The 23,693-nt window shown below is 47.0% G+C and overlaps 1 protein-coding gene across 1 annotated transcript in view; it reads right to left on the bottom strand.

The window, feature by feature from the left end:
- Positions 1–23,693, bottom strand: part of ANKRD35 (ankyrin repeat domain 35) — a 53,099-nt gene that overhangs the window by 1,354 nt on the left and 28,052 nt on the right. The window contains exons 5-12 of the mRNA XM_056853666.1: positions 22,969–23,026; positions 21,213–21,283; positions 17,236–17,342; positions 15,602–15,786; positions 14,232–14,269; positions 7,557–9,842; positions 5,733–5,822; positions 2,689–2,754 (exon numbers count right to left, since the gene is read on the bottom strand). Coding sequence (XP_056709644.1) covers positions 2,689–2,754; positions 5,733–5,822; positions 7,557–9,842; positions 14,232–14,269; positions 15,602–15,786; positions 17,236–17,342; positions 21,213–21,283; positions 22,969–23,026 — 2,901 coding nt within the window. The remainder of the gene's footprint in view (positions 1–2,688; positions 2,755–5,732; positions 5,823–7,556; positions 9,843–14,231; positions 14,270–15,601; positions 15,787–17,235; positions 17,343–21,212; positions 21,284–22,968; positions 23,027–23,693) is intronic.

The following is a 23,693-nucleotide window of genomic DNA, read 5'->3' as shown; positions in this document are numbered from 1 at the left end:
ATCCCCTGTTCATGATTTGGAAGAGGGGCCAAGAATGAGTCCTGCACGCTCCTTTCTCTCCCCACCCCCCGCAAATGTGCTCAGATTCTCTTTCTTGGCCTACGGTAGTTTGCTATTTCATGCAAACTGGGGCGTGTGCAAACTACAGCTTGTCTGAAAACCAGAATTCAGAAATGATGGTTTAACTTTCTGGCTTGCGCAACTCACAGTTTGTGTTTAACATCAAACCATCAAGAAAGAGGAAGTAAGAAAGGGAATTCAAGCTAGAGAAAAGAAGGAGAGGAAACATGCAGGTCTGGGGATCAGGCACCACACCAAGCCTTATGAACCAAGCCCAATTGACCTGATACACTGGCCCTTGGAACTTCCTGCCACTTGGAGGAAGTATGACCGAATGGTTTCCTGTGTTCTAGGACTGAACCAGAGCAGGGGGTGAGATCTGCTTTTAGTGAGAGATTGATGGGGAATTAGACACAGCCCCTGAGTAATGCAGGTTAAGTTTATGCCTTCCTTGGCAGGTGGAAGGGAGGCAATGTAAGAAAACAGCATCCTCACTTGGAAGAAAAGGGGGAGGCTTATAAGCTTGGCTGGTCATCCATCCGTCCTCAGGATCCGGAGCAGCATCGCATGGACCTCCTCGTCCATGAAACCCTGAATAGGAAAAATACATTCCCACGAGTACAGTCGAAAAATTTCACCCCCAAACAATGCTCTGCAGCCTTTAAAAACACCATGGCAGGGAGAACAACTAGGGTTGTCAGCTCTTGGTTGGGAAATACCTGGAGATTTTGGGGGTGGAGCCTGAAGAGGGCACAGGGTTTGGAGAGGGAAGGGACTTCAATGCCCTAGTATCCAGTTTGCCAAAGCAGCCATTTTCTCCAGGTGAACTGATCTCTATTGGCTGGAGCTCAGTTGTAATAGCAGGAGATCTCCAGCCACCATCTGGTGGCTGGCAACCCTAAGAACAACAGCTAGCCTATGCGCACAGCAGAATTCGAGTTGCCAACCCCCAGGTGGTTTAGATAATCTCAACAAACACAGTACCTATGCTGAAAATAACGAAGTTGTGAAAACAGCAGCACGAGGGCTCACAATAATGTCAATATTGTATTAATTATTAATGAAAACAGTTGCTGAAGAACTTGGCAGTATAATACAATTATGAACAAAAAAGAAAAAGCATTACTTCATGCATATAATCAATTCAACACAAGGTAAGTACACCCAAAGCAAAATACATGTAAACGGGCAAGCTGCCCTCAAACAAGGTGAAATGAGCTGCTACTTTAAATTTCATACCCTGACATTATCTCATGATCTGTTACCTCGCTGAAGGACATGAGAACCTGTGGTCTATGAACCCTCTGGGTCAATTGTAAGACATATGGTAAGAATAATTCTGTTTTCTATATATCAGATAATATTTAGTAATGGACATTATGTTATATAAGCCTTTATTTTGCCTAGAGAGTTTTCACATGATGGCAACATCCGACTGAAGAAGCACATGCGAAACGAATACCAAACCGGAGGTGTCGTCTCGGCTTATCGGCTTCCTTCATCCTTTCCTAGATATATCAAGTGCACCACAGAGACTCTTTACCACTTGATAGTGGAACATTTTTCACCTTGTTTGAGGGCAGCTTGCCCGTTTACATGTATTTTGCTTTGGGTGTACTTACCTTGTGTTGAATTGATTATATGCATGAAGTAATGCTTTTTCTTTTTTGTTCATAATTGTATTATACTGCCAAGTTCTTCAGCAACTGTTTTCATTAATAATTAATACAATATTGACATTATTGTGAGCCCTCGTGCTGCTGTTTTCACAACCCCCAGGTGGTGGCTGGAGATATCCTGGGATTACATCTGATCTCCAGGCAACAGAGATCAGTTCACCTGGAGAAAATGGCTCCTTTGGAAGGTGGACTGTATGGCATTATACCCCATTGAAGCCCCTCCCCTCTCCAAACCCCACCCTCCTCAGACTCCACCCCCAGAAGCTCCAGGTATTTCCCAAACTGGAGCTGGCAACCCCAAGCAGAGTCCATACTGTACACTGTATCACTGAGATCATGCAATTGAACACTCCCACATATTTTTTTTAAAAACAACCTGCTCATATATAGAAAACTAGTGTCAAACACTAGTGAAGTTCTGGCCCAGTCTTTCACCTGAAGCTAGATTTCTGCACACAGGTATTATTGTTGTTTGGTGTTCATTTATCTTATTAGTTAACGTTTATTGATCTTATAGAAATACGAGCGGATAAGGACCAAATAACCACCTTCCCCTCCCCAAAAGAAAAGAAAAAGCTAGAAGGCTACAAAAATCAGCAGCTAGATATAGCAACAGACAAGACAGAAGAAATGGCTGAATACAGAAGAAATAGAAGGATAAGGAAAATGGGGTACAGGAGAGATATAGAGAGGGAATGCAGCAGCAGAGGAATCCAGATAACACATGGAATTGCTGCTTGAACAGACAGAAAATCTTGCTGTATACACAGCATCCTCCAACCCCAATCTGAAGTGCTATTATTGTGGGGGAAACTTTGCCATGCTATCTACTCTTCGTATAACCCAGCAGTTGTCCTGCCTATGTTGGGACAGACTGCCAACCCTGCAGACCTTTGGTTAGTTATCTCCTAGCAATTTAAATTAACGCAATGTATCCCAGTATTCTCACCTGGGCTGCATTGAGCAGGTGGGTTCTGTATATTGACACAATCTCTTGATGGTTCTTCTGGATGACCTGGAAGAGTTGACAAATACCAGTGAACCCGACAGCCACAGACAGACTTTCTACACCAAGTAAAGTGAACCTCGGGCCTTGCTACACTTTACAAAATCCCTTGCGTTTGTTGGTGGAGGACACAAGGACTTCGTACCAAAAGTGCGATGGGAGTTTTGTGCCTCCCCAGATGCGCGCCAACCCCTTTTCTGTTTGAGAGTGTGGCTGCTGCTACAACGGGGGGGGGGGGGGTTCCTGTGGCAGACATGTTGGTGATGTGATTGTGGGTAAAACTGCTATTCCAACAGAGCTTCCAGATGGCTTAGAGCAGTGGTCGGCAAACTCACCAGTCAACAGAGCCAAACATCAACAGCACAACGATTGAGATTTCCCTTGAGAGCCACCTAGGCACCACCCCCTTTTCCCTCAACCCGAGGCTATAAAGATCCCTTCCCCCGCACCTCTTCCTCTCCTTGCCAGGAGTGTTGTCTCAGAGGGCGGGGGCCTCATCGTTGCCCTCCCCTGGCTCTTCAGCCCGCCCTCAGCCCGTCTTGCGTGGGGTGGGTCTTTCCTTCAGGTGTCTCCTCTCCGCACCTGTTCCCCCCACCGTTTCGCCAACCGTTTCCCGGTGGGAGCTGGGAATGGAGCTGCGCCGACCCCTCTGCCTCCCCGGCGCCTCCCTCTGCCATCGCGCTCCCCCCTCCGCCTGCCAGCTGATGGGCGGGCTGTTCAGCCTCTCCCCGGAGACCCGGCTGGTGGGCCAGCCTGGGGGCCGGGGGCTGTCGCGGCCACTGCAGTGCCCCGTCGGCCGGGCGTGGTCTGCCCGAACCGGTTCTCCTGCTCGCCAGCTGACGAGCGGGCCGGTCGGTGGTTGTGGGGACCGCGAGCCCGCCCCCCGGGCCCTGGGAGGCGGCTCTAGCCGGCTGCCGCTTGCCACCTCTCCAGGCTTCTCTCCAGGCAAGTGGGGGTCCAAGGGCTCTTCCCCCCTCCCCTGTGGGTTGGCGCTGGGACCGGGGTTGGGCTTGACGGCCCGGGGGCGGGCGAGCTGTGACTGCGCACACGCGGGGGAGCGGAGCCCCAGGCGGGAGAGGCTGCGCCTGCGCAGAGGCGTCTCGGAGGAGGAGGGAGGGGCGGCTGCCCGCCAGCCGTCGCAGCAACAGGCCGCCCGGGCCCCGGGGGAGACTAAGCAGCAGGCACGGCGTCCAGGGTCAGAGCCGCACCCAAGGGGCCAAAGAGCCACATGCGGCTCGCGATCCGCGGTTTGCCGACCACTGGCTTAGAGCAATCCATGTTCTCCCTTTTGCACCAGATGTGCATTGAAACCCCCTACCCCGTCCACTGCTGTGATCACTCAATAATTATTCTCCACCCACCTTTTTAAAAAAAATTTGTGTGCACGCACAGCACTGTATAGGAACGGTGTTATGCCTCTGTCTTTTGATCTTCTGCCTGCTTGAATGCCCACCCCCTAAACCAGACTACCTCTTGCTGTTTTGCCGCTGGACCTCTGCCCCTCACCTCCCCTTCCATAAACTATTGTGTGGGAGAGGAAAAGCTTCCAACACCCAATTATTTCTCCTTCTTCTAGCAGCTGGGTTTCTGGCAAGAGACCCTCATTTGTCATGTCATGCACTATTCAGCAGTAGTATTTCTTTTTGAAAAGATTCAGCAGTAAAGAAAAGCACCCATCCCCTTCCACCGCATTTCTGAGTGGAATAAAAAGGGATAAAATAGTGGTGTCTGTCTTTTGCCCCACTTTTTTTTAAAGGGCTATAACTCTGGAGAGTCTGGTTTCAGTTTTTGAAACTGTGCAGAGGTGAAAGAGTTAAATCTTGTCTCCTGTCCCTGCATGGCCCTTATCTCAACTGAGGCTCAATGGCATTGCAATTAAGCATTAAAAAGACACTAGGATGATCCAGTCATGAATCTCACAGAATCTTGTCTGTTTTGTCTGGAAGTTTGAAGTCTGATATAAATAATTTTTTTAAAGGTTCTAGAATAGAAATAATTGTAACACTGCCTAGAAATTCTACAAACTGGGTATGCTAATGTGGCCAAGCTGAACAATGGAACTGAGTAGACTATGGCCATTAACGCATTCCTCGGTTCTCCTTGTTTTGTCCCTGTTCAGTCTCACTTTTTTGATCCCGCATTATAAAAATGTAACACATGGTTCGAAGGAACGCTAGTAGAAGCCGCTGTCGCTCTGCGCTTCTCCATCTGCCGTCCCCCGGGTGGAGGTGGTGACTGGTGGAAGGAGTCACCGCTCCGCTGTCCCCTGCAGTGGGTGGAGGCACAGGAGAGGGGGAGAGAGAGGGTGCAGGGTCCAGAGGGCAAAAAGGTGCCGCTGCTGCTGCCCCCGGGGCCGGGCAGTCTCATGGCAGGGAGTTGACCCGGGCGCTGAAACGCTCCGGCAAATTCTTAGAACTGCCTTAAACCTTACTTTTAAATTGCAACAATGCAGGAATTGGAAAACCTGGAAAAGTTTCGAAAGGAGGTGGGTTGATCACGCGCGCGGGAGACGAACATGCATGTTGACTGCAGAGATTTGCCACATTCGCAGGAGAATCGCCGGACAAAACGGCCATGCATTTTTGCCCTTTATAGGATATCTAAGACATTCCTGAAAAATGCAAGTTTTGTACGAAAGGTTACTTTTAAAAGATTCGAGCCCTCATTGGCTCATAGAGAGAAGTGGAACACTGAAGATTGGGTAGGCTAATGAATCGAATCTGAACTGAATTACATTAGTTTTGATCAGTCAACAAATTTTGTTGCCTTGATTTCTGATGGGGGAGGGGGGAAGGTCTTGATTATGGGAGCTATCCCGAGCAGGTCTACCCAAAAGTACGTTCCATTTTATTCAATAGGATTTATTCCTGGGTTGTTCGTAAGATTGCAACCTAGCAGTAGGCTAGCTTTTTCCAGTGCCTTCTAAGCTGTACTTTATTAAGTTCTAGGGGCACTCATCTCACAAGCTGACTGACAAAAATACTCACCTCAATTTGCAGGTGGAGACGGGCACGTTCACTGCGCAGGTTGAGGACTTCACTCGAAAGCTTCTCTGTTTCTTTTAGCAGCTTCTTGACCTGTGGTGAAGTGACAGAAAAGACATCGTTTAAGACTGCCCTCCATCAGGGACTCCCTGAGCTAACTGTCCTTGCTCAGATTCAGTTCCCCTGTCTGTAAAATGGAAATATTACAGTGCAATCCTAAACAAAGTTATACCCTTCTAAGCCCATTGACTTCAACAGCCTTAGAAGGGTGTATCTCCTTTTAAGATTGCACTGTAAATGACCTAGCCCATCATTTCTGAAATTTTAACAACCTGGGGACTCATGTTTTCATTTAAAAGTTTTCACATATCCCCAAACCCTTCACCATGCTCCAGGCAGCCCCCACCACCACCACAACAAGCCATGCACACCCCATGGAGATCTCCATCTTAATGGTGTTCTCAAAACAATATGGAGAGAACCACATCAGCTACATTTTAAAAGAAAACTTATTTAAAATTACTGTATTGTTTGTACATGGCCCAGAAGGTCAGGTCTTAGAGGACAGATGATTTTTTAGGGCCACCACTCAAAGGTTCTATTCAGTCTCGCCTCTTCATTGGAAGAGACTTTACGTCAGAGACAACAAGAAACTTTGTTATGGGTTACTCACTTCTAGATAGAGGCTAGCTGAACAAAGGTTGGAAGGGGCCTGGGAAAAAAACTTTCTGGGTTGCTCACAGGATAAGACCCATGTCACACAAAACCTGAACTTCAATAAGAACATACGTAGAGCCTGCTGGATCAGACCAGTGGTCCATCTAGTCCAGCATTCTGTTTCATACAGTGGCCAACCAGTTCCACTATTCAATTGAAAACTACCTTTGTCTATTATTGTCTATGGATGCAGAGTGATGTACCTCTGTCTCTACGGTAAAATCCTTTGCATTAGCAAATACTGTTTTAAAAAAAAGGTTCAGTTTTACACCAGAAGTAACTACGATGACTATCTTCTGCCCTTCAAAAGTTGGGGAGTCCAGTTCCATCTTCTTCCCCTGAGGTGGAGAGCCCTACACCCTTTCCTAGAAACTGGAGGGGCTCACATTTCACATTAGCTGGATGGGCATGAGAGGGGCTGATGGACCCCCTAGAGCAGGGGTGGGGAACGTCAGGCCCAGGGGCCGTATAAGGCCCGCAAAATCATTTGGTCTGGCCCTTCATGGTTCCTGGCAGATCTCTAGCACAGAAGGATGCTGCCCTGCCTGAATCTCTTGGGCCCAGCTGGGGACAGCAGAGCTCAAAAGCGAGTCGCTCTATGTGGCAGACACTCGAAGCCGTCTCCGGTCGGGCCGCTTGGCTAAATGTCTGACCAAATATAGCAGGCTAATTTTTAAGTTGATAATTTTGTATGGCCCGCGAATGATGTTAAAAATATCCAAATGGCCCTTGGCAGAAAAAAGGTTCCCCACCCCTGCCCTAGACTAGTATCCCACAGATCCCTTGAGTTTTCCTTAGCCGATTGTAGAAACACTGACCTAGCTTAAAGGGCATTGGTGAAGATGGTTTGCACATGTAGCAGCCTAGTTTTAAAATGCAAACTTGCACAGAAAAGTTATTTTGTCTCAGCCAATGCCACATTTCAATCAGGCTATGCAATTGAGATGTGTATCTCCGAGACCTCTAGCTAGACATGACTGACAAAACTATAAATGACTGACAGGAAGAACACCCACCACAAAAAACCCACACACCAATATCTCCTTCAATAACTGCTCAAATTTCTATAGAGTATCCCCTTTTGACCTTTAAGAATTCAGTGGCCCCTACCCGTCCTTCTCGGTCCTGGCAGGTCTTTGTTAGATCCTCCACCTTCCTGTTCAGCTTGTCCACTGAAATCTCCAACCGCTGGGACTTCCCTCTCAGTTCGTCCACCTCCTCCTCGTGCTCTGCTGCCTCAGCTAGCAGCTCCTTGTTCTTCTGGCGCTCGGAAGTGAATGCTTCTTTGTGTTGGGCGGATTCCCCGCTCACTTTCTCGTACTTCTCCTGAAGGGCAGACAGCTGCTCTCCCAAGGCTTGGGCCCTGAGGGACAGCATGCCACGGACCTTCTCGTGCTTTCGGAGGGCTTCCTCCTCCTCGTGGCGCAACTCGGCCATCTTGATGGTGAGCTGGTCAATCAGCTGCTTCATTGCGGCCCCCTCTTCGCCTCTCCCGAGCAGAGAGGCCTGGGCTGCTTCATATAGCTCCTTCAGCTCCTGCAGGCCTTTCTCCAGCTCATTCATCCGCTGTCTGACTTTCCAGTTATCAGCAATGGCATCTGAGGCCTCGGCATACATTTCTCGCCAAGCCTTTTCCTCTGCTGCGAAGGGGTTCAGGCCGTTCTGCTCGGCAAAGTGCGTTCGGTCGGCCCCAAGGGCGTGGTTCTCCTCTTCCATTTCAGATACCAGCTGCAAGGCTTCGTTCTGCTTCTTCACGACGTTGTCGAGCTTCCAGTGTAACTCCCTCAAGATGCTGTTGCCAAGGTTTTCGTTCCCGGTGCTGCTGACCTCTTTGGTCATCTGTTTCAGGAAGCTGTCCCTCACAACCACCATCTCCTTCTTCTGGGTTTCCAGTTTCATCTGTAGTTGCATTGATTCTTCTTTCTCAGCTAAGAGCTGTTGGGACAAGGAGTCAACGGTCCTCTTCAGCTCTTCCACCACCATGCTCCCCACGGCCTCTTTCTGGGGAGGTTCCTCTTTAGGACGGAACAATCTGTGAAGCTCGTCTTGTAGCTTCTCCCTCTCCCTGCTTAGATGAGCCAGCTCCTTCACAAGGTCGCCATTATTCTGTTTGAGATCCCACACCTCTTTCTCCAGGTCAGAGCTCCTCCGACTTGAACGGGCCTTATTGTCCCCCCTGTCAGGTTTCACCCTGAGTTTGACCTGCCCAGGAGCTTCATCGTGCAGCTGGCTCTTTTCTGCCTCAGCCTTTTCCGGCTCTTTTTCCTGGTGCCCTGTGCCATTAACCATGACTCCTGACTGAGAGGCCGCAATGGCTTCCCGAAGAGGCCTGACTTTCTCTAGAAGGCGGGAGTTAACCTGCTGCAACTTGGCTAGGGCATTCTCTAGGCCCGTAACGACCTTCTTCCAGACAGCCACGCTCCTCTTGACTGTCCCCGATGGCACTGCCTGGAACTGGAGGTTGATTCCGATGGCCTCGTCGGCTTCCTTTTTCAGGGCCTCGTTCTCAGTCATGACGATGGAGTTTTCCTTCTGCACTCTGGAGTACTCTTCCTCCATCTCGGTGAAAAACTGGGATACTTTATCCCTGGGGAATCCTGTCTCCTGTTTCCCTACTTGCTCGGTCTCCCCCAGATTCATCACCAGCAGACCGCGCAGTTGCTGGTTTTCACTTTCCAGTTCTGCCACACGAGCCTCCAGAGCCTTCAGCACCCCGCTCTGTGATTTCTTCTTGGCTTCGTAGACGCTGATCACCGCTCTCATGTTTTCCATGTGGCCTTCCATCTCTTGTACCCTCTGCGTGGCACTTGCCTTCTCCTCAAGGGCCGCAGCCACTTCAGCCTGGAGAAGCCTCAGTTCTGTCTGCTGCTGTTTCTTCTCTTCTTCCTCTTCTTCACCAGGCCATCGTAATCTCTTCTCCTGGGCCGCCACCGTCTTGGGCTCCTCTTTTTCCCCTTCAGCTGTCTGGGTTTCGACATGCTGTTTCTCCTGCTCTTCATTCTCCTTCTTCCTCCTCTTGAGTTCTTGTATTTGCTCGGCCAAAAGGCTGAGGTAATAGTCTTCCTCCGAAAGGTCGCAGCTGTACCTCTTGCTCAGTTCCTCCCAGTCCCGGCTGTTGTTGTTCCCCTCAGGAAGGAGCTGGTTAATCTCTTGCACCTGCTCCCACACCCTTTCCTTTATCGATTTACATCCTTCTGAGAAGGTGACACACTCTTTTGTCTTCTGGGCCAACTGCAGCTCCAGTTGGATGACCTTCATCTTCTCCTCTCTATAGCGACTCCTCCATTCTTTCAGTTCCGTATTCTCTTCCTCTTCTTCGTCGTCGCTGTCCTCTCCTTTCTCGCTCTGGAGGGTCAGGCTACTTACATCGGTGTCTTTGCCACTCTCAGATAGAACCTAAAATCACAGTCAAAACATTAAAAAAAAACTGTATTTATTTACTAGCTTCACTGTTTGAATAGAGTTGTCAGGTCTCTCTTCGCCACCAGCGGGAAGTTTTTTTTGGGTGGAGCCTGAGGAGGGAGGGATTTGGGGAGGGGAGGGACTTCAATGCCATAGAGTCCAATTGCCAAAGCGGCCATTTTCTCCAGGTGAACTGATCTCTATCGGCTGGAGATCAGTTGTAAATAGCAGGAGATCTCCAGCTAGTCCCTGGAGGTTGGCAACCCTATGTTTGAAGGATGGCTGGACTTCTCCCCCACTCCGCACATGATTCATTATTAACCCACGAAAAATGGACCAAATCACCCAGAGAGCTTCTAAACGATGTCATTGATGTACAAGCCAATTATTTCCAGCCAATTATTTGTATTTTTTACATAAGGGGAAATCAATTACATAGGACAATCAATTAAACTCAATTAAAGAAAAGAAATATTTTTATGCCAGTGATACCAACAAGCACCTGCTGGGACTTAGAAGGCTTCAGACTTTTGCCATCAGCTGTGCCAATGAGAATTGTACCCCCTTTCCACTGTTTCCAATGTGCCTTCTATTTATTTATCTAGAAAATTATTATGCCGCCCCCCAGGAACCTGCCCAAGGAAGCTTATGAAAAATAAATAATGCAAACAAAAAAAATTGTGTATAAAGTGCTATCAAGTCATAGCCAACTTATGGAAACACAGTAGGCAAGAAACAATCAGAGGTGGTTTGCCATTGCCTTCCTCTGCATAACGATCCTGGTATTTCTTGGTGGTATCCCATCCAAGTACTAACTAGGGTTAGTACTTGCTTGGCTTCTGAGTTCTGACAAAATCAGTCTAGCCTGGGCCATCCAGGTCAGGACAACAACAAAAATTAAAAGAAATTAATTAAAACCCAGCATTAAAAATCCCAGCCCAGCATAAAAGCATAGACCATAACATCCATAAAATCACAGACCATAAAAACAGCTTAAAATAACAGTTTCCAGACTAAAATGGTATTAAAGGATTCATAATTAAAAGTCTGGATGAACAGAAATGTTTTGGCCTGGTGCCTTAAAGAAAGCAAAGTCAGGGCCAGGCGAGCCTAAAGGGAGAAGGGATACATGAGGTGAAAAAGTCCTGTCTCTGGTAGCACCCAGTCTCAAATCTGCAGGAAGGGGTACAGAGAGCAGGGCTTGAGAGGCAGATATTAACTGGCAGGCTGGACAACTGGGGAGGACATGATCCTTTAAGCACCATTTGGGGCTTTTAGGATAAGAGCTAGTACTTTGAATTGTGCCTGGAAACTAATGGGCAGCCTGTGCAGATCTTTCAGCCCTGGGGTGAGATGATCTTTAGGCTTTTCCACATTTTTTTTTGGCTCTGGCCCTGTACTGCTTTGGTTTATTCCCAGATTTCCACATGCATTTTTGTGCCTTTAATTTTCACTTTTTTGTTTCCCCCTGGGTTTTTTCTGGCTCTTTTGAGACTACTTTTACCCCAATGTTTTTCTGGAAGCCGATCTTTAGTCAACTTTTTCCTAGTGCATGTTTTTTTCGGTTTTCTTTGTCCCACCCACCTCCACCCCCCTTTTCAATGACTGGACTCTTGGCCATTGTTAAACCATTTCCTCTCTCCCCCACCCCAAATGATTTCAATTTAATGGCCCTAAAATACAAATATAATGCTGCAGTGTTACAGTGATAGTTTAAGCAGGTTCTCTGAACTCCCAGCTTTCATTGGGGAAAAAGTAAATCTCTAGCCCCCACCCTTGTGGAGATATGCTTTTTCCTTATATCTCAACAAGGGAAGAAGCTAGAGACTTACTTTTTTCCCGTAAAAGCCAGGAATTCAGAGAACCTCCTTTAACTATCATTGTAACACTGCAGTGTTACATCACTATTTTAGGGCTGTTTATAAACAATAAGGGGGATTGCTCTAACACCAGCAATAACAGCACCGATTATGTCAGCACCCTCCCTTGAAAATCCTCATTCTTTAAGCGACATGCGGAAGAAAATAAACTGACTCCAGAACTGTAAAAATGCATGGGGGGGGGGATGAGTAGAAGAACCCTGCTCAAACTGATTCCAATGCTTGCAGATCGACTCCCAAGAAAATCAGGAGTAACTCCAGTGTGCCAAAAAAGGTCCCTGTCTCCTGCACCTGGCTACTGCGTTTGGAACAAGCTGGAGTTTCCAGACTGTTTTCAAAGGCAGTGCCATAGAATCACCCAGGGATGCAGGTGTCTGATCCAGGATGAATGTATGTACAGCAGGCACAAAGTCCTTTAAGACATTATCGGGCTAGTAATGACATATAAATGCCCTCGGGAAAGCTCCTGGAAGTAGGGCTGTCAATTCGGTTCGGTCCGAACTGAAAATCAACCGAATTTCCCCTGAATCGGTGATTTTCAGTTCGGACGGATCCGAACTCAAATCTGGCGGGCAACCGGGGGGGCCAAATTCAGCGAGTTCGGGAGTTCGCGAATAAATTCGGCCAATTCGGCCCCCCCTTCAGGGGAGCCCGCTGAAAGGCGCGGGCTGCCCTTTAAACTGATCTGTGCCTCCCGGCCGGGAGGCGCAGATGAGTTTAAAGGACAGCCGCGCCTCTCCAACGGAGCCCACTGGAGAGGCACGGCTGTTCTTTAAACTCATGTGTGCCTCCCGGCCGGGAGGTGCAGATGAGTTTAAAGGGCAGCCCGCCCCCCTTCAGCGGGCTCCGCTGAAGGGGGGCGCGGCTGTCATTTAAACTCATCTGTGCCTCCCGGCCGGGAGGCGCAGATGAGTTTAAATGACAGCCGCGCCTAGCCCGCTGGAGAGGCGCGGCTGTCATTTAAACTCATCTGCGCCTCCCAGCTGGGAGGCTCAGATCAGTTTAAAGGGCAGCCCGCCCCCCTTCAGCGGAGCCCGCTGAAGGGGGGCGGGCTGCCCTTTAAACTGATCTGCGCCTCCCAGCTGGGAGGCTCAGATCAGTTTAAAGGGCCCCCGCGCGCCTTCAGGGAATCCCTGAAGGCGCGCTTCAGCCGAATTTTCCCCCGAACTCCGGATCCCCCCGAATTACCGGGGATCCGAAGCGGGGGAGTTCGGACTTCGGCCCGTACCGACCCCACAAGGGTCAAATTCGGCCGAATCCGAACTGTACCGAATTTTTTTTTTTTTGACAGCCCTACCTGGAAGTCATTTGGTTGGTTTTGATTGTAGCAGCCAAATGCAACTAGCTCACCAGAACAAATTAATTATGCATTATGCTAAATTGTACTTTCCTTAGACCTTGAAATTTCCACCAATCAATTTCACTGCATCCCTTCTAGAACAACAAAGAGACAAATCTCAATGGTGCTGCAGTGGTAAGTAAAATCAATGGCTAGTTCTTCAGGGAATTATAAGATGTGGTTGGTTCATCTGTAATTATATGAACAAGCCTTTCAGGAGCTGTGGGGAGGTGTTGCTCATGCAAACCCTTCCTGCCTCCTACTCCCACCATGAACCATGAACTTATTTTCAGGTTTTTGGCAAACCATAATTGGACATTATTTCGGAGCCAATAAACTACGGTTTGTACTGGGACTGCTAATCAGGATTCCCAGGCTGGAATCCCAGTTTGCAAGGCAAATCTGGTTTGTGTATTCAAATGTAACCACAATATATGGGTTACTGAAAGCCCAGGAATAAGCAATAAGCACGTGCCATACAAGTGACAAAGGGACAGAGAAGAGGGATTGCACACACTCCCACAAAGGCCCCATAAAAGATTCCATCATAAGGCTTATTCACTTAGCATCAAACAATGGTTTGGAATCATAGCAGACCCAAGCCATAGAAGAAACTGTCTAGGCCAAGGAAAGGGACAACCATATGGGTATAGATCTGAAAAATCCCTTGAAGAAGAGTCATCAGGCTGGAAATGCAGCTGTCTTCAGACAATGGTTTTAACGTCACTGGGATTGGGGGGGAGTGTCAAATCACTTATGGCAACCCCATAGGGTTTTCAAAACAAGAGACATTCAGAGGTGGTTTGCTGACTTATGGCAACCCCATAGGGTTTTCAAAGCAAGAGACATTCAGAGGTGGTTTGCCATTGTCTGCCTCTGCATCACGCCCTTGGTATTCCTTGAAGGTCTCCCATCCAAATACTTGCCAGGGTCAAGGCTGAGAGTGTGAAACTCCCAAGATCACCCAGCACGTTTCCAAGGCAGAATGTGGATTTGAACCTGGGTTTCCCAGATCCTAGTCTGACACTTTAACCACTACTCCACACGGGGGTACAGTGCAAAAAAGAGGAACGTGTTTCTTGTGCAGCTATTGAGATACAACCATGGAGTATCTTTTGTTGAAAAACTAATGGCCCCTTTCATATGGGTTGAGGATTTCCTTACCTGTGAACCGGTCTCTGACAAGCAATCCAAACCACTCTCTGCAGAAATGAAGAAATAAAATCTGAACAAAGTGATACTCAAGACACAAATTGACCACAAACACTCAGTTCAGCTTATTTTGGCATGTGTTCCATACTTTATAATTGATTGCAAGGGTTTTAATAAATTAATCTAACCTATGAACTGACTAAGCACCACAGCACTGATGATCCATAGCCACACAAGTGCAAGAGTAAAAGTTGACATTGGGGCACAAAATTCAGCATCCTGAGGACCCCCATGGGCTTTTTAAAATGCAAGTTCATAGTCCTTATGGATGTGCCATGCAGAAAATGCCTGGGCGATGCTGGAAAAATCTCAAAAGACTCAAAATCTCATCATGCAAAACTGGTGTAATTAAACTAACTATAATTGTTTGAATGCAAGCCACCAGTAAATATAGCCTTTTATGCATGGTCTGTTTCCACTAGATCTGCTGCTGTCTAACTGCACAGTATTTGCAGTTGAATTCTCAAAACACTACGCAGATGGGCTTCCCCCCACCTCGAAGAAATTCCTGGAGCAGCTTGTGATCAATTATGCACCCCTAGTGAAAATGCCAAGCTTCTGAACCACGCTTGAATCCCTCCCCCTGAAAACACTACTTTGTAATGGCTGTAGTGTGCTTTTTTGAATTTCATCACCCGCTCCTGCCAGCCCTGCAGCAGGATTCTTTAATTTGATCTGAACTGAGTGGTTCAGAATTTAAACTCGGGATAAAACAGCATCCTGAAAATGCAGGGAAAATGTGAGGGGAGAGTGAGGTGATTTCTGAAGGTCATAAAATACATGCATAATTAAAATGAAGCCCTGAAGTAGCTGTGGAGTGACCGCAATGGGAACAACCTGTGCATAAAAGGCCAATGGCTGGTTAGGGTCCATCAATCTAGGATCTGAATTCCAGATCTGAAGCTGGTTTTACAAATTAACCAGAATTAAAACAAATCATAGTTTTACAGTATTCTGAAGTAAGCCTGAAGTACTAGGGTTCCCAAGACTGCCTCAGAAAATGCTGGGACATTTGGGAGGGGGGAATGCCTGGGAAAGGTGGAGTTTGGTGAGGGTATGTTGTCACTTCTGGGCAATCCTCCTAGTCTCCTAGTCTCTATGGTCTTTGCCATAGAGTCTAGGGGAATTCCTACAGCCTTGCTATCCGGAGGCCATTTTTTCTCCCACTCCTCAGTTCCTTGGGAGTGGGAAATTGTGGCTGGGGGCAGGTAAATGAGAGGCCTAAATGCCCTATTCTGCATGAAGGAAGTGCATTTGTTTGAGAACCAATAAAAGCACTTACACAACAAGCACCTCACACACACACGTGACCTGCCCTTTACCTCTTTTCTTCCACTTCTTTAGGGCACTCCGCAGCAGACGCTTCAGTGGACGGCTTTTGGTCTTCGTCGCATAGTAGAGGGCGTCACGGCCTGTCTTGTCCAACAGCCCTACATTGGCCCCGTTCTGCAGAAGCAGCTCAGCAGCATCCATGCTGCCGCTCTCGCAAGCAAGAACGAGGGCAGTTCTACACAGAAGTGAAGGAGAAGAGTTCTCGGTGGCAGAGAGCTCAGCATGGGGTAATGCCAATAGCTTTTGCCCCAGCTGCTGCCACAGGCTTCTAGCCTCACTGCACACCACCCAGGAGTTATAGCAAATAACACCTTCCCTCCACATTCCCCAGGCATCTTTAAACACAGTGCAGCGATCCACATGTTCCCAATAGGGTTTCCTAAACTCCCATGCTATGTTTCAAGATACCTGGGAAATGCACCTTAAGTATTCCAGCATCTGGGTGGGGAGTAGGGTTGCCAACCTCCAGGTACTAATCTTCATGCCCCGTGTATTATCTAATTTAAAAAGGTAAAGGTCCCCTGTGCAAGCACCGGGTCATTCCTGACCCATGGGGTGACGTCACATCCCGATGTTTACTAGGCAGACTTTGTTTACAGGGTGGCTTGCCAGTGCCTTCCCCAGTCATCTTCCCTTTACCTCCAGCAAGCTGGGTACTCATTTTACCGACCTCAGAAGGATGGAAGGCTGAGTCAACCTTGAGCCGGCTACCTGAAACCAACTTCCGTTGGGATCGAACTCAGGTCATGAGCAGAGCTTGGACTGCAGTCCTGCAGCTTACCACTCTGCGCCACGGGGCTCTTTATTATCTAATTTAACTTACAATTATAACAGAATACAAAACCCAAATACCTGAATACAATTTTCTAAGCATATAAGACTAGATACAGACTATAGTAAGCTAACGAATTGCAGTTCTGTAACAGCACAACCAACAGTCCATGGGCAAACAGCCCTGTGCGTAAGTTGCGTCTTAGGCACCCGAAGAGGACTGACTCCCAGTTCAATGATGGAAAGACATGACCTCCTGCGCCAAGGAGCCGCGCTCCTACAGGTGCAGTAAGGACCCAGGTGATGATCCAAAATCAAGATGAATCAAAATAATGATGCAGAGAGGACTGCTCTACTAGGTTGATACCTGCACACGTTGTATATGAGAGACATATACAAACCAGTATTACAACTAGAACCAATCTGACCAGATGTTTGATTAACTGGTAATAGATTTTACAACCTATACAACATGCCTGGTTTGATTTGAACTGTTTGTATATGTATGTATGTATTTATTTATTTCTGTAAATGTGTGCAGGCTTAACGTGGGTTTTAATTAACCACTGATGAAGGTCCAATAGGCCGAAACGCGTTTGGTATGTGGTTAACCCTAGGAAATGCCATTGTGCTATTTTAATGTTTTTAAATATTTTTAACCTTCAAATATATTATATTTTCAGTATTTATATACAGATATATACTTTCTACCCAACCTTGGGTACCCAGCAGGAGATCACTGGAATGCCCTAGTAGGGACCACAGTGGCTACTGTAAGCAATGGGCCCCTCCTGTCTGTGGGCCTCGATACACACTTGATCTCACTGCTCATGCTGGCAGACAAGAGACTCACTTTCCATCTTTGTCAGTGAGGTCAACTTGGGCCTCTCTCTGGAGCAACTGGGAGCAGATGGCAGGATGGTTCCCCTGAGCAGCAACCATCAAAGGCGTCTGTCCATTCTGGAAGGAGGGAGAAAGACAGAAAAAAGAAGCTGGGAGCCTCGCTATGTTGCCAAAAATGAAAAATAAAAATGAGAATGGCCTCCAGCCATTCGGTGGCAGTTTGTTCTTTAAGCCCTTATTTGGAGGGAAAACACCCCCCTAAACTGTTCCCTAGGAGGCAACACGCTGACTTCAGGCTTCAGAGGACTAAGTGAGCTAAACCTGTCAACAAGCTAAAATGTATTTATTTACTTCATTTACACTCTGCTTTTTTCCCCAAAGAGGGCCCAAAGAAGCTTACATCTCATTCGTTTTATCCTCAGAACAACCCTGTGAGGTAGGTTAGGCTGAGAGTGTGTGACTGGCCCAAGGTCACCCATCAAGCTTCCATGGCAGAGTGCAGAGTCAAACCTGGGTCTTCCAGATTGACGCTCTAGCCCAGTGTTTATCAACAAGGTTGCTCCGGAACCCTAGGGTTCCCTGAGAAATAGTGTTCCATGAGAAATAGTGATGAATAGACTAATCATATATAAATCATATGTAATCATAAGTAGGGGTTCCCTGAGACCTGAATATTATTTCAAGGGTTCCGCAAGGGTAAAAAGGTTGAGAAACGTTGCTCTGGCCACTACAACCAAGTGTTTTGTTATCTGATAGCACCAGTTTTGCCCTGGATGTTCCATAGGGTTGCCATCCTCCAGGTGGTGGCTGGAGATCTCCCACTATTACATCTGATCTCCAGGTGAGAGAGATCAGTTCCCCTGGAAAACATGGCTGCTTTGGAAGGTGGACTCCACGGCATTATACCCCATTAAAGTCCCTCTCCTCCCCAAACCCCACCCTCCTCAGGCTCCACCCCCAAAATCTCCAGGTGTTTCCCAATCCAGAGCTGGCAGCCCTAACGTTCCAGATAGATGTTGTCATTAAATAGTTCCTCGTTACACACAGAGGTGTCTCAGATTGTGTCTACCGTTCCCATAATGCACGGGAATGTAATATACTTCCCCCAGAGCCTGTGGTCCTGTGGGGGCAGGAGTCAACTCTGAACGCACACAAGTCAGGTTTGTCAAGGAGGTGAGGCTAGGGGAGATGGGCCCCACAGCCCCCATCCCTGTGTACAGCCTAGGAGTTTAGAACACCTGCATGGGGCTTGAAAGCACAGGGCACCCACCAGGTCATCTTCAGAACTGACAATAGTGCCAAAATGAAATAGTCCCCAGCACCAATTTAGGGGCCTACCTAGGATTGTCAACCTCCAGGTGGTAGCTGCAGATCTCCCGGTATTACAACTGATCTCTTTGCGACAGAGATCAGTTCACCTGATCAGTTCCCACGACTATAGTAGAAAAATCCCACCAGATTTAAGCACACCAGAATTAGAGTTGCCAACCTCCAGGTGGCGGCTGGAGATCTCCTGGGATTGCCCCTGATCTCCAGGCAGCAGAGATCAGTTCACCTGGAGAAAATGGCCACTTTGGCAATTGGACTCTATGGCATTATGCCTGATTGAAGTCCCTCCCTTCCCCAAACACTGCCCTCCTCAGGCTCCACCCCCAAAATCTCCAGGTATTTCCAACCTGGAGCTGGCAACCCTAGGCCTACCACACCCTTGTTCACAATAGCCTGCTTGAACTCTTATGTTTATCAGTGTTTAAATGGCACCAAAAATGCTTTCTCTCTGGGCAGGCGTGCCGAGACTTGTTATAATTTCCATGGGAAGATTTTATTTATTGCTGCCTTTTTTGTTATCTTTCACAGCTATCACCTAATTTTGGGGCATTTACATGTCTGTCTTTGAGGTAAACTTCCTCGAGCACAAGTTTTCAACAAAGGTGGACAGAAATTGTTAAGCAGGGTTGTTGGATAAAGACTGGTGTGTTTCAACAGTAGGGTTTGCCAACCTCCAGGTGGTGGCTGGAGATCTCCCGCTATTACAACTGATTTCCAGGAGAAAGAGATCAGTTCCCCAGGAGAAAATGGCCACTTTGGAAAGTGGCCTTTGTGGCATTATACCCCAATTGAAATCCCTCCCCTCCCCAAACCCTGCCCTCCTCAGACTGCACCCCCAAAATCTCCAGGTATTTCCCAACCCAGAGCTGGCAACCCTATTCAACAGTTAACTGCTAAGAGAAGCAACAATGGAGTACAGTGATACTGATTTCCAGGTTCTTCAGTTGCTCTTTGGATCCAAGTGAATCAGGAGTTAGGGATGGGGGCTCAGTGTATACCAGGGATGCCAGCCTCCAGGTGTTACCTGGGGATCCCCTGGAATTATACCTCATCTCCAGACTACAGAGATCAGTTCCCCTGGAGAAAATCAGTTCCCCAGGATGCTTTGGAGGGTGGACTATATGGCACTATAACCCCCCTGTCTTTCCCAGGCTCCATCACCAAATCTCCAGGAGTTTCCCAGCCTGGATATGATAACCCTACCCCCCCCCCCATTCCTGTCAGTGGCCAGGGAGGACCTGGCAACCCTAGCATATCCTCCAGCTACCCCTCTTTACCAGGGGCAATCCCAATTACCTGACCCTCTGCCTGCTCAATCAATGCCCCTAGTTTTGTCCTTTTGGGATCCTGCTAAAATTGTTCTTCACACATTATGGAGGGGTCTGAGGTGTCCCACCCCCACCCCCCATTTCAGGCATAACACAATCACATGTGAGTTGGGGTTTCTCCTCACTTCCCATGTGTGTGATGCCCAAGTTAGCATCAGAACTACTGTGCATGTAGAAAATGCCTTCAGCCTCCCCGCCTGCATCATTTTCCCAGCTTGAAACAGTTGGGAGGGGTTATGGGGCCTGGTGGGGAAATCTACATCTACCCCAGGGAATACAGAACCAAGAAGTGCACCCTGGGAGTATTTCTCCACGTGTGCCATGATCCATTTCTGAATTAAGCATGTCTTTGTCATTTTTTCAGAGTTCAGCTCCCTTGCCGGGGTTTCCAGAAGTTAGATTTCTGAATGTACCGATGCTGGTTGGTTCACACGCATGAAGGTATGCAGTCTACCTTTTCACACATTGCAGCTGCTATGTTTTGAACTAGGGTTTCCAGCCTCCAGGTAATAGCTGGAGATCTGCTATTACAACTGATCTCCAGCTGATAGAGATCAGTACACCTGGAGAAAATGGCTGCTTTGGCCACTGGACTCCATGGCAATGAAGTCCTTCTCAGGCTCCGCCCCAAAAACCTCCCGCCAGTGGCAAAGAGCAACCCTGTTTTGAACTGATAATAACTGATTGTAGGAGAACTGTATTTTTAAAAAATCATATCTTTAATCTAAATAACAAATAATTTTGTTCTTTTTTTAACCCTGCAGGACAGGTGAAAAAGGCAGTAAAAGGAGTAAACATAGAGCAGACAACAGAGCTCTCAGCAATGAGTAATTGGTATTTGGGGTGGGTGGGGGCTTGTGCTGTAACCTTGAATATAGCAATAGTTCATTCAGTCATTCTAAACTCATTTGATTTGTATCCCGCTCTTTCCTGCCGTGCCGGGGTATTACAAGCAGGTCCCTATTTTTTATCTGTGAAATGTTGGAAGATAAGGATTCCCCATTATTCCAGAGGGATAGCTGTGTTAAGTCTGGCTGTGGCATCAACAGCGCCATCACCAAGGTGTGGCCAAATAACAGAATTACAGGGAAAGTACCTAGATCAGCCAGGTGGATTTTAAACAAAATATCAGAGCAATTATATGCTTCCCCATTTCCCCCACTCACTTACTGATCTGAGCAACATTTCTTTTTCTTGCTGGCTACAGACTACTTTTGGCACTTCCCTCTTCCTTTATCAGCTAGATCTCACCCTGATTTGGCTTTTTCCAGCCCCTCTAATTAATTTTATTTTTTTTTGGTCACAGCAAAGAAACCCGACTGAGACTTACGTTGTCCACAACGTCCAGGAAAGCTTCTTGATCGCACAACAGCAACACACTAGATGCACATCCTGAGAAAGCTGCAGAGTGTGGTGGGGAAGGGAGGAGGCTAGCGTTAAAAGGTTATTTTTTTAAATGACATATACACACAAGATTATTCTTGTTTATTGACGATTACAAAAAGAGATGGTGATTGGTTTTTGACGGATATGCATGATAAAATACGGTTAAGAAATGAATGATTATGTCAGATTCAAATAAGAGTTGAAAAGCTACATAATATAGAATTGACGACTGCATGTATAATATAGGGGAGGGGTTTTAGCAAATGGATATTAGCTGAAGTTTGAATATATAATAGTTCAAGTATAGGACAGATTTTAAGTAAAGTGGATCGATCAATGATGATGTACAGAACAGAAATGACGCAATAGGAGTTAAGAGTTTTTGTCTGTATTCGGTATTCTGTACTTTTATAAGAGATTACAGCTGGGGGTAAGAATGGGAAAGCGGAATATTACGGAAGCGGAATGATATTTTTCTCCTATTGGTTTTTTTCCTTCCCTTTCTTTTCTGTACCCCTTAAAAATGATTTTACAAAAAAAAGGAATATTCTTGTTTAGACAGCAGTTTCTTCTATGACAAAGAGCTGTGGGTGCTTTTTAGAAGCAACACAACATAGGAGTGATATGGCATGTGTGTGCCCACGTTTACAAATATTGACTAGTAATACTAACAGGAGCAGCCCTAATAGCCCAGCTTAGCCTGATCTCATACTTGGATGGGAAACCAGCAGGGAAGAGTGGGGTTGCATGCAGAGGAACCCAATGGCAAACCACCTCTGCTCCTCTCTTGCCTTGAAAACCCTTTGGTCTTGGGGTTGCCATTAGTTGGTTGCAACTCAATGGCACATTTTACCTCACCTTACCTTATAACTGACAATGGCTGCCTAAGGGACTGTCACCAATGAGACCTCATATGCTCTGATCCCACTGGTGGACCAGTGATTAAAGGAAAAATAAGGCTCTGTTCCTGTATTCACTCAGGAGCCAGAGAGCTGCTTCCAGGTGCAAGAGCAGCCCGACAACATCCATTTCTGGATTCCACCCACACCATCTCTGGCAGGCACTGCTTAGAAGACTTGAGGTCTGGGCTTTTTCGTAGCTCAGTAGTGGTTCCAAAGCTTGGTACAGGGTTGTGTTTAGCTCTGGCAGGTGGGTTCCATGAGGTTCCCCAGAACTTGAGGCAAGAGCTATACAGCTCAAATGGGCAAATTAATTAAGAGTCGAAATGTTGCTCTACTTGCAGAAAAACTAAGGTGTGTCATGGTGGACCACTTTGTCATTCAAAGTAGATCAACCTTGACAAAAGGAATCTCTTGTTTGGAGTGAGACTAGATTTTTATTGGGCCTTGTAGGAATATATTTAAATAAATAGGGCAGTGTTCCAACCCAATTGTAGGACCATCCTACACATGGATTTGAACACTGCCCTGTTTATTCATTTATACCCTGCCTTTCTCCACAATGGTGATCCGAAGAAGCTTACAACATTGTTCTCCCCTCCTTTGTTTTAGCTTCTCAACAACCACCCTGTGAAGTAGGTTAGGTTGAAAGAGAGTGACCGACCCAAGGTCACCCGGCAATCTTCCATGGTTGAATGGGGACTTGAACCTGGGTCTCCCAGCTCCTAGTCTGACACTCAAACAACACACCATGCTAGGTCTCAAATGGCCTTTAGTAGCATTGCATCTTTGGGGTCTCACCTGCCCAGTGCAGCGGCGTACGATTCTCTCCATCTACACAGTCTTCATTGGCTCCGTGCTGCAGGGAAGCAATTAAAAAAAAATATATTCACAGACTTGTCTAATTTGCTACATCCTAATGGTAAGAACACGTTATAAAAGCAGCAGTACATATCAGCATAGGAAAATGCTAACTGTAAAATGCTGCATTTAAAATGATGCCATATAGTTGGGAAATGCTCAAATTTGGACTGTAATAAGTCACCAGGAAAGAAAGAGTTTCCCAGTTTGGGAATATTTGCAACAAAATAGGTCTCTAGATGTTGGAGTACCACATAGACTTATGCATGATCATGTGAGAATAGGAGGTATTCATTGGATGAATGTGCCGAAGATCCCATGAAAGCAACACAGATTTCAGAGTCCTCCCCGCCCCATTGATTTTTGTATCATCGTTCTACTAATAAAAAAAACCCCACACATTACAAAATCAATTCTGATTTCAGGTAAAACTCAGAGCATAGTGGGATAAGCATCTCACTCAGTGACCACAGAGCGGGAACCTCACAGAGCAATAGTGATGAATTTCAAGTATGTGTGTCTGTAAATATACAAATGTGTATAAAGCGTCATCAAGTCACAGCTGATTTATGGCTACCCGAGAAAGGGGCTTTCAAGGCAAGTGAGAAGCAGAGGTGGTTTGCCATTGCCTTCCTCTGCAGTCTTGGAGGTCTCCCTTCCAAGTA

Source organism: Euleptes europaea, chromosome 7, assembly GCF_029931775.1.
Source record: "Euleptes europaea isolate rEulEur1 chromosome 7, rEulEur1.hap1, whole genome shotgun sequence".
NCBI classification, from domain to species: domain Eukaryota; kingdom Metazoa; phylum Chordata; class Lepidosauria; order Squamata; family Sphaerodactylidae; genus Euleptes; species Euleptes europaea.
The sequence above is the reverse complement of the archived record's forward strand: the minus strand, read 5'-3'. Positions and strand labels throughout refer to the sequence as shown.